At 33.8% G+C, this 14489-nt stretch overlaps 1 protein-coding gene across 1 annotated transcript in view; it reads left to right on the top strand.

Moving 5' to 3' along the window:
• LOC118194147 (uncharacterized) overlaps window positions 1-13723 on the top strand; it is a 34938-nt gene extending 21215 nt beyond the window's left edge. Inside the window, exons 3-4 of the mRNA XM_035365336.2 lie at window positions 2012-2093; window positions 13433-13723. Coding sequence (XP_035221227.1) covers window positions 2012-2093; window positions 13433-13637 — 287 coding nt within the window. The 3' untranslated portion in view covers window positions 13638-13723. The remainder of the gene's footprint in view (window positions 1-2011; window positions 2094-13432) is intronic.
• Window positions 13724-14489: the final 766 nt, after the last annotated feature.

Genomic DNA, 14489 nt, shown 5'->3' with positions numbered 1-14489 from the left:
TAATGCTATATTTCGTTGTGTAATAAGGGCTTGTCATTCACGCGAATTGTTAGATTTTTGACGCAAAAGGTATTTAGCTTAACTTTCAAATTATAACAGCACGTCTCTTATCATTGTAACCAATCAAGCTATTTACAAACAACATGCATACATATAAAAATGTTTTTAGTTATTAATGATTAAATGTATTTGATAACATCTAATTCTCCATTTAAAATATAGCATCTGTAATTTTCATACAGATTGACATTATTGTGGAATTAAAACTATCATTTTTAATGCTACATACACTTACACTCCGCTATAACAAACTTTAAGAGACCAAAATTTTAGTTCGTTAAATCCGATGTGTAAAGATTGAATGAATAATAATAATAGTAAATAAATTAGATTTCAGATTTTACATTACGCCCAAAGCGGCGTGTTTTGAACATTTTGTGTGTTGCCTTTGTTTATTAATATCGTGTTCTTCGCACTTAAACCATAAAATTTAATTCGACAGCAATATAGCAAAATAATTTTTAAATGAGGATATCTTTAGATTTTCCGATACACAGTCTCGCGCGCTGTTAGATAAAAACTTTTACCCCGTACAGTGTTGCCATTGCTCGCTTTGAAATCGTTGAGTTTGTTAATCAAAAATTCGTTAAGTGTTACAAAATATGAAATCGATAATAAAACAAATTCCAAATTAGGTCTTTCAGATGTCCATATTCGGTGGAGGATTACGTTATTCAAAATCGGATGGCTCTAGCTACCGCTATTTTATCAGAATGCAAGATACATACATACATTTATTCATATTCTTCATTATTTAATTTCTTTAAATATAATACAAGGCGATATATTTGGTGACAACAATTTGAAAAGTGATTCGCTATTTATAGTTTTCAGCCCAATATGCTGAATAGTCCTTCAGGGTAAATTGCCTCTTTGGACTAAAAATCTGAAGGCTCTCAGATTTTACATTACACCCAAATGGGCATATTTTAACGTTTAGAGTGTTACCTTCATTTATTAAATTCAGGTTCTTCGCACTTAAACCACAAAATTCAGTTCAACAGCAATACCGCAAAATAGTTTTAAAATGAGCATATCTTTAGAATTTCCGATACACAGTTTCGTGCGCTGGAGATAAAAATATTTGTTTCTCCCGTATAGTGTTGTCATTGCTCGGTTTGAAATCGTTGAGTTTGTTAATCAAAAATAAGTAAGCAGTAAAATCGTTGAAGTAGTTCGGTCCAACTTACGAATCCCGGCGAACGGGCTGGCGGCATGCGTGTTTTCGTGATTTTCCGCATGTGTATAGTGTATACAGTATCTTCTGGATGCATACGTGAATAAAGCGGGCGCAGCCCGTGCAAAACCGCTGAACACTGGTAGTTCGGTCCAACTTTGGAATCCCGGTGAGCGGGCTGGCTGCATGGATGTTTTCGTGATTATACGCATGTGCAACGTATATGCAGTATTTTCTGGATGCGTATGTTAATAAAGCGGGGGGGGGGGGAGCTCGCGCAAAACCGCTGAACACTGGTAGTTCCGTCCAACTTTTGAATACCGGCGAAATTTAAAATGAAAACTCGAACACACAAACAATGAAACACCAATAATGAACACATGCACACGAACAATGAAAAGCGGGCTTCAGCCCGCTAGTCAAATAATATTAAGTGCATATTAAATTGGAAGGGACACAACGATTCGTTCGTTATAAGCCAAGTTTATTATAGCGGGTTTATTATACAAGTCATATAAACAAGTTTATTTTACAAGTATATAATGTAGTTTATTATATTAATTTGCTGCAGATTTGTCATTTAAACACTGCCTAGCAAGAAATTTGTCGCATTTTCCTTTCGGAATAATTCTTTAATACTCTTGGCACATGTTTTAAAACGTAGTTTTTAATTTACTAAATTACTTTTTGTATGTATGATTAACATCCAAAATAAAGTACGCAATATACATGTGTCTTTAATTTCAAGCGATGCATTTTTTTTATTATTTTCAGCTATCGAAGACAAACTGACAAGAATGGATTTTCTAGAAAAAGTTGTTGTAGTAGTATTTGGTTTTAAAAAAGAAAATGCAAGGTAAGCAAATTCAGACTTTTGTAGTATTTTGAAATATAGTTGAATTATCTCTTGAATGTGTAATTGTCAATTATCATGAGAAGTGGAAGAAAATAAATGTTTTACACAATTATCCTTACTTACCTTATCAATTATCTCTCAGTGCAAATTTGCGTAGTGTACTTTGGGAGGAGAGGCCAACTCTAGTTGATAACACTAAATGTTGCAAATCTCAGGGCTACAACGTGCAGGTTACAAATTAAATAATCACAGCAGGATTATTCATATAAAGATTTAATATGGATATCTCACACAAGCTGAAAACGTTACATTACTCTATCAAGTGCATGCATATAACTGATTGAAAAGGGAATTTCCCCGCTTAGTTCGCAGTTAAAGAATAATAATAATAATAATAAAAAATAGTCCAATCAGATGCGGCTCTCGACTTCGCTAAGCCGTTACGTAATCGTCTGTCTGCAGCAACCTTCTCCAACATTGTCCCCCCTCTTTGAGTCGACTTCAGGTTGGCAAGACATACAGTACCTGGTCGAAGAGATCTAATCTCTGAGGCACCTTGATCACACGTCCAAATCTTGACACTTTAGCACCTTGCAGGATGTTACTAAAGTCATTTGAAGAGTCATTAGAATCTGAATGCTCATCACTAGAAATAGAAGAAATACGATTAGTAAAAGCGTTATCGTGTATGGGATCAGTGGGCGTGTCCGTTAACTGCAATTCCAACGGAAAGACTTGCTGAATGGGACGAAGCAGCGTACCGGCTTGAGTCTTCAGTTCTACAGTTCTCACCTTGCCATCTTTCCCAGGAATTAGTCGAATGACTTTAGCTAAAGGCCAATGCATCCGTGTTTTGATGTCATCTCCTATTAGGACAATTTCACCCAACCGTAGCTCTGACGATGGATCCTTCTTATTTTGGACCAGAAGGCCTAAATATTCTTTCCTAAATCTAGGCCTTAAATCATTAAGTAGTTTTTGGCGATGTTTAGCCCTTTTTCGAAGACCTTTCGAATCGCAGAAATCAACATCAAGAACACCTAAGCTACGATTCTCGATGAGAAACATGGCTGGGGAAAGTGGGATTAAATCATCCGGATGTTCCGACAGATAGGTAAGAGGTCTAGAGGTAATTATTGACTCGCAGTCGCACAATACTGTGTACAACTCCTCGGTTGTAAGAAACGCGTTACCGAGTGTCCTTCTCAACAGTTCCTTTACTACACGAACTAACCTCTCCCACCAGCGTCTTGAAAGCATATCTGCCGGATTTAAATCACCTGGAATATGGCGCCAACACTGAGAAGGAATCAGACTGTGTATTTCTTTTACTCTATTCGCAACGAACACTGACCAATCACCACGGTTTTTAATCCACCAGATTGTACCATAGAATCACTCCATGCAATAATTTTCAAATCAGGCAAGTCTAAGGCGACGTATACTGAGTGAACCAGTCTCGCGCCAATGCAACAGGCCATCAATTCTAACCGGGGTACTGCCAGAGTTAACGGCGCTACCCTGGATTTGGCTCTGATCAATGGAATTTTGACTCCAACGGGCGTTACAGTTCTAATGCAAACACATTCACCATAGGAGCTCTTACAAGCATCAACGAATAGATGCAGCTCTGAATTCTCATTTATCTCTACATATCGTGGAATACTAATTTTCTCAAGATATTTAATTTTATCCTACCACTTCTGAAAAGTTTTCTGAATGTTATCTGGTAAGGGATCATTCCATTTTAATTTCATAGTCCAAGCCTCCCGTAATAGTAACTTAGGTAACATGGTAGGTGGACTCAAAAAACCCTGCGGATCAAAATTTTTATGTACCATAGCCAAAATATCACGCTTACTTATCTCATTATCCATTGAATAATTAAGATTACATTTTAATGTATCGTTATCCAAATCCCATAAGATTCCAAGAAGAGAAGTTGTACCTGAACTACGGGAAATACAATGACCTGGAACATTACTTTCCCAACCCCGTAGGTTAAAACATCCCCGAGCCATTACTTCTGTAGCCTTAACTATAAAATTTTCTTGCTGTTTGATATCGTGAACCCCAGTGACACAATTGTCAACACAAAACGAATGCTTTAATTTTTGGGTCACATCGTCAAACTCGGCAGGACAATTATCCAAGAGATGCTCTATTGATGCAAAGAGTTGGAACGGAGACGAACAAATGCCGAACACCACTCTGCAGTGCCTATAAATCATAGGTTCTTCAAGAGTTGGGAAAAAAAACCTCAAATAATCTCTATGTTCTGGGATAATACTCAGCTGAAGAAATGCTTTTTCTATGTCCGATGATAAACCAACAGAATACAATCTAAACCTGTCAATTATATCAGGTATGAGTTCAATTAAGTTCGGCCCTCTATTTAAACAATCATTAGGGGATGGCTGATTTCTCTCTCGGGCTGAAGCGTCGAACACCGGCCTTTATTTCATTGTCTGGCTAGTATGCTTTATAACAGGTCTATGGGGCAAATAATAACTCAAATTATCAATTTCAGTTTCAAGAATCTTTTCTATTATTTTTAGGTCTTCTCATTGCTTAAAAACTACCTTATAGTCATCTAACTGATTTTCCTCATTAATTCGTTGACACATTCTTTGATGCATTTTAAAAGTCATAGACTTATTGTTAGGTAAAAGAATTTCAGATTTAAAAGGTAGTGGCAATTCATATCGGCCATCAGGAAGAACATTTAAATTCTCTTTAAATTGCTTAACGGTGTCAGAGTGAGCAAGTTTACGTTTAACATCTTCAGTTGGATCTGTTATGCCAATGGCATCTAAATTCCAGAGTTCAGTTACGCTAAGATTAGCACAATGCAACGAAACTACATTATTCCACAAATTATTTTCTAGTAATGCTGGAATAGTAGCTGAAGTAGGTTCTTTAGATAAGCTGTTTATTTTACCAATCACAGTGTATCCGAATTTAGTCTCAACTACAGTTACACCCGAGTTCAGTTTCAGAGAACTGCTAGTAATAATGTCCCCAATGGCATCTGCTCCTAAAAGCAATTCAGTGTCATATTCTTTAGCTTGCAAATCAGACAAGGTAATATTTCTTTCTTTTAATTCTTTTAGGGTATTGGGATCAACTTCTTTTGGAACACATTCACATATTTTGTTCTGAGAAAGTACGTCAAAGTTATGGTTATAAGTGCCCTCAGAATTTCTTAAATTAACATCAAACACTAAATGGGAATGAGGATTTGTCTCTCTCCCCCCAAACAAACCGTGTATAATGGTTTCTCTCGATTTAGGACGCAGTTGCAAAAACGCGATAACCCTTTCTGAAAGATAAGATTTCTGAGAACCACTGTCCAAAATCGTACGAACTGTAAGTTGTCTACTCTCAAAAACTATTTGTAAAACAAGTGTTTGCAAACACACATTTGCATTAACAGTTGACTGATTAGACAATGCATTACTTGAAATAACAGTACTGTCAGTTTCATTTCGCTTTACAGGTTCACCATTTGAGCACATAATGGTATAGTGAAATTTAGCACATGTTAAACATTTTACTTTATTTTTGCTTGCCCGTGAACTATGTCCAACTCGTAGGCATAGAAAACAGGCGCGCTTTTGCACCAAAAGCTTTCGTTTATCTTCTAAAGACATTTTGCGAGCAGAGAAACATTCGGCAGAATTGTGGGATTTCTCACAAAAAGTACAACGTAAATTTCGCCTACCTGTATTGTCTTGAACATTTACTAAGGCAGCAGCTGTAGAGCAACCCAGATCATCACAATGTGGACGCGAATGTGCAGAACGTGAAGCTCCCAACCCGGTACGAGCGAGCTTAATCATTTCCTCACTTTGCACTTCGTTTCGAAGAAAGCACAAACGTTTATCCAACGAACGCGCACTATCTTGCTGTGACGCAGTATCTTCCATCGAGCGGCTTCTTTCCCACGCACGAAGAACAGTCTCTGGTAAACAGGACTCAACAAGTGGCTCTAAAAATTCTGCAAATTTTTCCTTAGTTCTACCGAGGCTTTCAAGTTCCATAAGCTTGCTCACAAGTAAATCATAAAGTTCAGCTAACTCTACTTTAATCCTACCAGCAGCATTTTTCATTACTACGGAAAGTAGATCCCGTACATAAATCTGAACCAAAAGTTCAACTCTCCCGAAGCGTTCTTTAAGTTGTGCAATGACCTTTGAATAGTTTTCTTTAGTTGGCGGAAAACTGGTTACCAGTCTTGATGCTGTAGAATCTGCTACCACACATTGTAACAGATTTTGAAATTTGTCTTCATCGACAATAGTGTTATCCATGTGGATTTTCTCAAAAGAAAACCAAAAAGCAAGAAAATCTTTCGGTTCTCCACTAAATTTCCTCAACTCAAGTTTCGGAAGTGACGAAGTCAGTACGTTGTTTCGGCAGATTCAAGACAAATTCACACGTTTGGAAACAACTCAAGAAGAAGTTTCGAGTTGTTTCCAAACTTCTTCTCGAGTTGTTTCCAAACGTGTGAATTTGTCTTGAATCTGCCGAAACAACGTACTGACTTCGTCACTTCCTAAACTTTTGTTTTCGATTTTCTGAGCTATATCGTTGCAGCATATCGTAAACGCTGTTCTCAGCAACTTTCGTTTTGCTTTCAAGACTTTTATATCCATATTTCATCCAAAAATATAAAGTAGCGGACGCCAAAATTTACTATGTTGCAACTCTCAGGGCTACTACGTGCAGGTTACAAATTAAATAATTACAGCAGGGATTATTAATATAAATATTTAATATGGATATCTCACACAAGCTGAAAACGTTACATTACTCTATCAAGTGCATGCATATAACTGATTAAAAAGGGTATTTCCCCGCTTAGTTCGCAGTTAAAGAAAAAATAAGAATAGTAAAAAGTAGTCCAATCAGATGCGGCGCTCGACTTCGCTAAGCCGTTACGTAATCGTCTGTCTGCAGCAGCCGTCTCCAACACTAAAAGATAAAATATGAATGAAAATTACGTAATTAAAGAAAAATTTAAAAGAACAAGCGTATTCATTAGAAACTTAAATGGCAGTTAGGCAATTTACTGAACAGAAGTTAATTATTTCATCAACAATGAGCGTAAAATCCACCTCGAAATCTTCACTCATGAAAAAGAACGAACGCGACATTAATTGAATCGAGGAATGCTTAAAATTTGAATTTTCAATTAAATATCTATTATTAAACATTTCTATTTTTCAAACCAACTTTTCAAGAATTAATATGTTATGAGAAAACGTCCAGCTAAAAAAGGACAAACATTCGCGATGTTCTAGCTAAATGTTGGAATATAATACCTATAGCGCCATCTATTCGCCGAGCAGTGAAATAAAGACAACTAAGAAACTTAGTTTTCTCAAATTTCTCAAAAATTTTAGGAATTACGCTTGTTATAACTTATCTTAAATACTCTCGAAATAGTTTCTCTCCTTCTATATTTACTATTGTTTCAGGTTTCATTTTGTTAGTTTCAATCTCGAAGTAGAAGATGATTCTTTTTAATCTTTGAAATTACATTACTGAATATTTACACATGTTTTCTTTAACTTTTAGTTCTTTAATGTGGTCTTTTTTTAAAATTCTACCTCCCTTATTCACTAAGTTATGTAATCTATCGAGTATTCGAATATTCTATTGGGGATTTCCTAACTGTTTTCCAAAACTCACGTCATGAACTCGCCAAATAATCACCATTTGCTACTAATTGCACAAAGCAAAAACGAGAAAAGACAAAAGCATCTAAAGGTAATCCTTCTTCCTTCCGCCGCAAGGGAAATGATCTCTGGAAGATGTTCCCGATCTACGCAGCTCAAAAGTTGGAAATTCTTTTCAATATTAACAATAATACATTTGCTAATCAATGTAGCAAAATCAATCTTGACTACAATATAAACTTCAAATTTCTGCTGTTACTTTTCAATAACAAAGAAGATAATGGAATACTTGTTTTGTGAACAACAATTTCCGTACAGTGATTTTGTTTGTGAATATAAAATACTAATTGTTTTATAAAACTGTAGGGTATTTACTGTGAATCATACTTTTTAATTATAATAAACATTAGCATTATTTCAACAAATAAAAATGAAATCTGAAAGCTTTCAGATTTTATATACTTTTTTTTTCATTTATAGACACATACATGTTTCGAGAACATTTGGGCTAATACGAGATTTCGAATACATAATTTAATGTAGTTAAAAACAGCATATCTTTAGAATTCTGATAGACAGTGTCGCGCGATGGAGATAAAAATGTTTTACTTCCTACAGTGTTGCCACTGTTCGCTTTGAAGTTTGTGAGTTTTTGTTTTTGAACTTCGTTGAAGCTTGACAAAAATATAAAAGAGATAATAAAATACATTTCAGATTCGGGCTTCCAGGTGTCTATGTTCGGGTGGAGAACTATGTTATTCAAAATTTGATAACTCAGGTACCGTTGTGTTTTTACAATACAACAAACATTCAAATAGATTCTTCATTATTTAGTTTCCTGAAATATAATACAGGGCAATACTATTTTGTGGCAACAATTTGAAAAGTAATACAGCATTTTATAGTGATTCGACGCAAAATGATGTTTCGAAATTAATAGCCCTTGTCGACCAACGCTCATTTGGGCTAAAAACACGATCCTAACGTCTCACATTTTGTACCCAAGCGTCTCTCATTAGACATACTTGCACAGAGATCTATAACACCAACATCAAAATGGAATTTTATAGTAATAATGAAATTATACATAGAGAACTACTGACTTAGTTTAGGTTATATGTTTATGAAGAAGCACAAAATGGTTTTCTGCCTAAAGGGATGGATAACTTCTTGGAGAACCTTTTTAGGTAAAGCCTTTCATTCACACTAACCATGTAGAAAATAGCAGAAAGTAACCAAGCAACCAGTTAGCTTAGGTGGAATTGATTCTGAGTCAAGATCCCAATGTTCAGTGGGCATAACCACTCGACCATTGTTGAGGCCAAAACCGCTGACAGACTAATTAACTGGTTCCATGTGAGGCTGTGAGACGAGTTATGACTCCGTCATTGTAAAGCAACTGTACACAAGCTTTAAATTAACTTTTTAGTTCAAACTGAACAGCGCAACTCGGGCTTACAATCAGTCTCCGCTACTTACGGTATCTAAACTGACAGAAAACTATTTATGCAAAGCTTTAGTATTTAATGTATAAATTTACAAAGCAAAATTCTAGCAAACTTTATCTTTAAAAAAAAAAAAAAAAAAAAAAAAACCGCAAGTATTTTAGAATCGTAAGCAAAAGGCTGAAGCCGAACTAAATAATTCTAATGAGCTGGGCGAGATTAGCTATTAGCTCAGAGTCCCTGCCAACAGCTCTTTGTCTGAAGAACTTCGTTCTTATATACGAGTTAACTCATTTATATCCTGACGGGAGATGACGAAAATATAACTAACAGTAAAGATAAAATGATATGATAATAGGTCATTTTACTTTTGTACATCACATGTTTCTCTATGTTCCATATATTTCAAAATTTTACTTAAAGGTTTAAAATTTAGCTTTTTTTTATATTAGCAATGGACATTTCTTTTAAGTAAAAGGAAATAAAAAAAGTATTTGTACGTTCTATATTTGGCTACTTTTGAGCAAAGACTTTTGTCAAAAATCCTAATCCTGAGAATTTCTATTTATTTAATATATCAAGTTATGTGAATACGGAAAAACAAGCTAGAACTCTTTACTTTAAAATATATACTTTCGTGAATAAACATTTAATGCAAATGGGCTGGTATGCATATTGCATGAAAAAAAAAGTCGCGAAAATTCTTAGGTTTAGTTAATTATGGAGAAGTACACTAGAGCTAGCTGCCTAAGAGACGGGAAGCCCCTTTGTGGAGGATATTCTGAGTGAAACTAGCTCGTATACCCCTTACACATACAAACCACGAAAACGCCCATGCAGCCAACCCGTTTGCCTAGAATCGAACTTAGATCGGAACTATTACTTATCATCGATTTTCATCACTCGGTCGTGATGGCCCGCGAAAATTTTCCACTCAACCTGTTTACCGAGATCCGGATATAGGAGGAAATAGCAGTATTTAGCAGCTTTTATGCAGTCGACCATTGGTGTGGCAAAATATTAGAGGAAGCTACAAGTAAAAAGTCAAATTATAAAAATAAATTGTTTTTCAGTATTTTACGAGGCCATACAAATTAGTTTTGAAAGGAAGTTCAAGGATTAAGATACTGTAAATGTTAATCTAGGATATGAAAGACTACCTCGCAAAACTTTGCTTTTGAATAAAATCTACAGAGGTTCTCTCAAATTCTGACAGAAAGGTTTCATTGTTTTTATGGCAAAAAGCATATTATTAAACCTTATCTTAAATCTGCGATTTTGTAAATTTTGCTCTGCATTCGAAAACAACATTTGACATTACAGTTTTTCTACGCAATGGAAACTTATTTAAATATTGGACTTCATTAAAAATGTTTATTTAAATCTGTATCAAAGTCAAAAATATATTGTTCCTTCAGTTTATTTAATGTTTTATTGGACGTACTTATGTATATGAAAGTTGGGCTTTTATTAACCCTTGGACAACTGCAGTTCGTAAGTTACCTTTTCCATGGTCCAAAGCAATGTTTACAAACGTTGCTATAAGTGATTGAATATTCTTGACTCCTTTGTGGTTTCATACTTCTGATCAATACTTGCTGAAAATACAAAGTAAAAATTGTATCATTAAAAATTTATTTTCGTGAGTTTGTTGCTTTGCACTCGCACTCGTACAGATCACAACAAATCCTTCATTAAAAATGCATTCAAATTTACATTTTTAATTTTGTTTCTTGTAATCCTACATTTTTTCTGAGTTCTGTTCAATTTACGAATATACCAACACAAAAACCAAAATTTGAAGTATTTATTACCTGCTATTTTGAAACTGTTGTATTTATATTCCAACATGTATTGTTCAATATTGTCAAAATAAAGCACTCAGCGACTCGTGGCGCCTGCACGCACCTGAAAGCTATTTTCATACGAATAAAAGTTTGTCATGCCTGGTGTATGTTATTTCAGTTTTTGAAAACACAGAATGAGACTAACAGTATGTTGTTTGAGTTCAACAAGTATTATACAGAGGCAAAGCAACCATATTCGCATGCTTTCAGTTTCATACAGTTGTATTTTAGGTTTTTGACCTTCTTTAATGCAAATACGAGCCAGTTTCTTTAACGAATAATTCAGCTAAGACATTTCTTTCTTTTTGAAGTTTTACAAATAGTCCCAGTATACTGTACCTAAAATAAAACAAGATTTGGCTAGAAAAGAAATTCGAAACTCAAAATTTGAAATTTAATGCAAATACGAGCCAGTTTCTTTAACGAATAATTCAGCTAAGACATTTCTTTCTTTTTGAAGTTTTACAAATAGTCCCAGTATACTGTACCTAAAATAAAACAAGATTTGGCTAGAAAAGAAATTCGAAACTCAAAATTTGAAATTTAATGCAAATACGAGCCAGTTTCTTTAACGAATAATTCAGCTAAGACATTTCTTTCTTTTTGAAGTTTTACAAATAGTCCCAGTATACTGTACCTAAAATAAAACAAGATTTGGCTAGAAAAGAAATTCGAAACTCAAAATTTGAAATTTAATGCAAATACGAGCCAGTTTCTTTAACGAATAATTCAGCTAAGACATTTCTTTCTTTTTGAAGTTTTACAAATAGTCCCAGTATACTGTACCTAAAATAAAACAAGATTTGGCTAGAAAAGAAATTCGAAACTCAAAATTTGAAATTTAATGCAAATACGAGCCAGTTTCTTTAACGAATAATTCAGCTAAGACATTTCTTTCTTTTTGAAGTTTTACAAATAGTCCCAGTATACTGTACCTAAAATAAAACAAGATTTGGCTGGAAAAGAAATTCGAAACTCAAAATTTGAAATTTAATGCAAATACGAGCCAGTTTCTTTAACGAATAATTCAGCTAAGACATTTCTTTCTTTTTGAAGTTTTACAAATAGTCCCAGTATACTGTACCTAAAATAAAACAAGATTTGGCTAGAAAAGAAATTCGAAACTCAAAATTTGAAATTTAATGCAAATACGAGCCAGTTTCTTTAACGAATAATTCAGCTAAGACATTTCTTTCTTTTTGAAGTTTTACAAATAGTCCCAGTATACTGTACCTAAAATAAAACAAGATTTGGCTAGAAAAGAAATTCGAAACTCAAAATTTGAAATTTAATGCAAATACGAGCCAGTTTCTTTAACGAATAATTCAGCTAAGACATTTCTTTCTTTTTGAAGTTTTACAAATAGTCCCAGTATACTGTACCTAAAATAAAACAAGATTTGGCTAGAAAAGAAATTCGAAACTCAAAATTTGAAATTTAATGCAAATACGAGCCAGTTTCTTTAACGAATAATTCAGCTAAGACATTTCTTTCTTTTTGAAGTTTTACAAATAGTCCCAGTATACTGTACCTAAAATAAAACAAGATTTGGCTAGAAAAGAAATTCGAAACTCAAAATTTGAAATTTAATGCAAATACGAGCCAGTTTCTTTAACGAATAATTCAGCTAAGACATTTCTTTCTTTTTGAAGTTTTACAAATAGTCCCAGTATACTGTACCTAAAATAAAACAAGATTTGGCTAGAAAAGAAATTCGAAACTCAAAATTTGAAATTTAATGCAAATACGAGCCAGTTTCTTTAACGAATAATTCAGCTAAGACATTTCTTTCTTTTTGAAGTTTTACAAATAGTCCCAGTATACTGTACCTAAAATAAAACAAGATTTGGCTAGAAAAGAAATTCGAAACTCAAAATTTGAAATTTAATGCAAATACGAGCCAGTTTCTTTAACGAATAATTCAGCTAAGACATTTCTTTCTTTTTGAAGTTTTACAAATAGTCCCAGTATACTGTACCTAAAATAAAACAAGATTTGGCTAGAAAAGAAATTCGAAACTCAAAATTTGAAATTTTCTATAAAAGCAACCAATTTTGTTCAAAAATTTTACAATTTCGCAAAGTTTTGTTACATTTTTTCATTTAGATGATATACTTTCATTCGGTCTGAGCTACACAAACAACTATTTGTTGCAGCTCTTAAGAAGATGAACATTTGCATATTTACGTACAGCAATATATTTATATTTCTATTTAAATTATTTACTTATCTCAATCCAATTTGGTGTCGTTTCCAACCACTTTAAACTATTACATTCGGAAACGCTTTCCATAATTTGAAAATTATGATGTTTTTCATTATACAACCAATCATATATTTACGAATTTTGCTTTATCCAATAGGGATGACAAATGCATACCAATTGGAGGAGAATGCGCATTCTGGAGTGCGCCAAACTGCTGTGGTATAAGAACTCGATGTAATGTCTTTGACACACTGCGTCCAACATGTAGATACTGTGCCGGGAGAGGATATATTTCCAAATGCCGTGAATACAACCTAGGTGTGTGGCTCGATATTGTCGGAGGTTGGTTCTTGGGAAAATAGACCAAGTACACAATAGTTTGTAAATGAGTATTGGAGCGATCATAAAGCTCGAATTTTTAGTTTCCTTATGAATAAATGCATTTTAGAATACATATATTTGTTCTTTTTTTAATCACCGCAGTCTGGCAGTTTACTCTTGATTAACTATGAATGACTGTTGATTTTTGCATAATTTGAAAGTGAATGTAGTTGGAAAGAAAACGTGCTAGGCAGTGTAAGAAATGATGATTTGAACCTAAATAACAAATTATATATTTTCATAGCAAGCACGAGTATCGAAGTAATACTCTCTTTGATGCAAAATTCTATTTACTGTATAATGCGTTACTCCAAACTATCTTCTAAGAAAGGTAAAATATTTTCTAATTGCATCTTTTTTCCCAATTCGACGCATGAACGAAAAATAATAATGGCTTCCTAATGTCTATAATAATTAAATTAATATGAATAATGTTAACTGGATTATTAAAATGAGATGATTTTTAGCAATATTATTACTGCGATGAATGATTGAACCTCGTCGCTAATTTTCTACATGAATGTAGGAAAAGAGGATACCAGAATAATATTCGTGACGTCATTATACTTCTAAGAGAATGCGCTTGCTATACAAAATTTTATATAAATTATGCTTTTTTTAAATACTTGCCTCTTAAAACCACATGAATATGAATTCATTTCTTGTTCTGTATAAAGGAAACTTTATTGGAAAATGTGAATATGCTATAAAGAAAACTGAGCTTGTATTTTCTGCTACATTGTTACATATCCGTACAAATTAAGCAACATTTTTTGCATAACTTTGCGAAGTTTCACCGATAGAGGAGAAATCGTTTCAATTAATGATAAATT

Source organism: Stegodyphus dumicola, chromosome 6 (assembly GCF_044657685.1).
Source record: "Stegodyphus dumicola isolate Sdum_Otavi_A_Nest chromosome 6, ASM4465768v1".
NCBI lineage: Eukaryota > Metazoa > Arthropoda > Arachnida > Araneae > Eresidae > Stegodyphus > Stegodyphus dumicola.
Note: the sequence above shows the minus strand (reverse complement) of the source record. Positions and strands in the feature narration are given on the sequence as shown.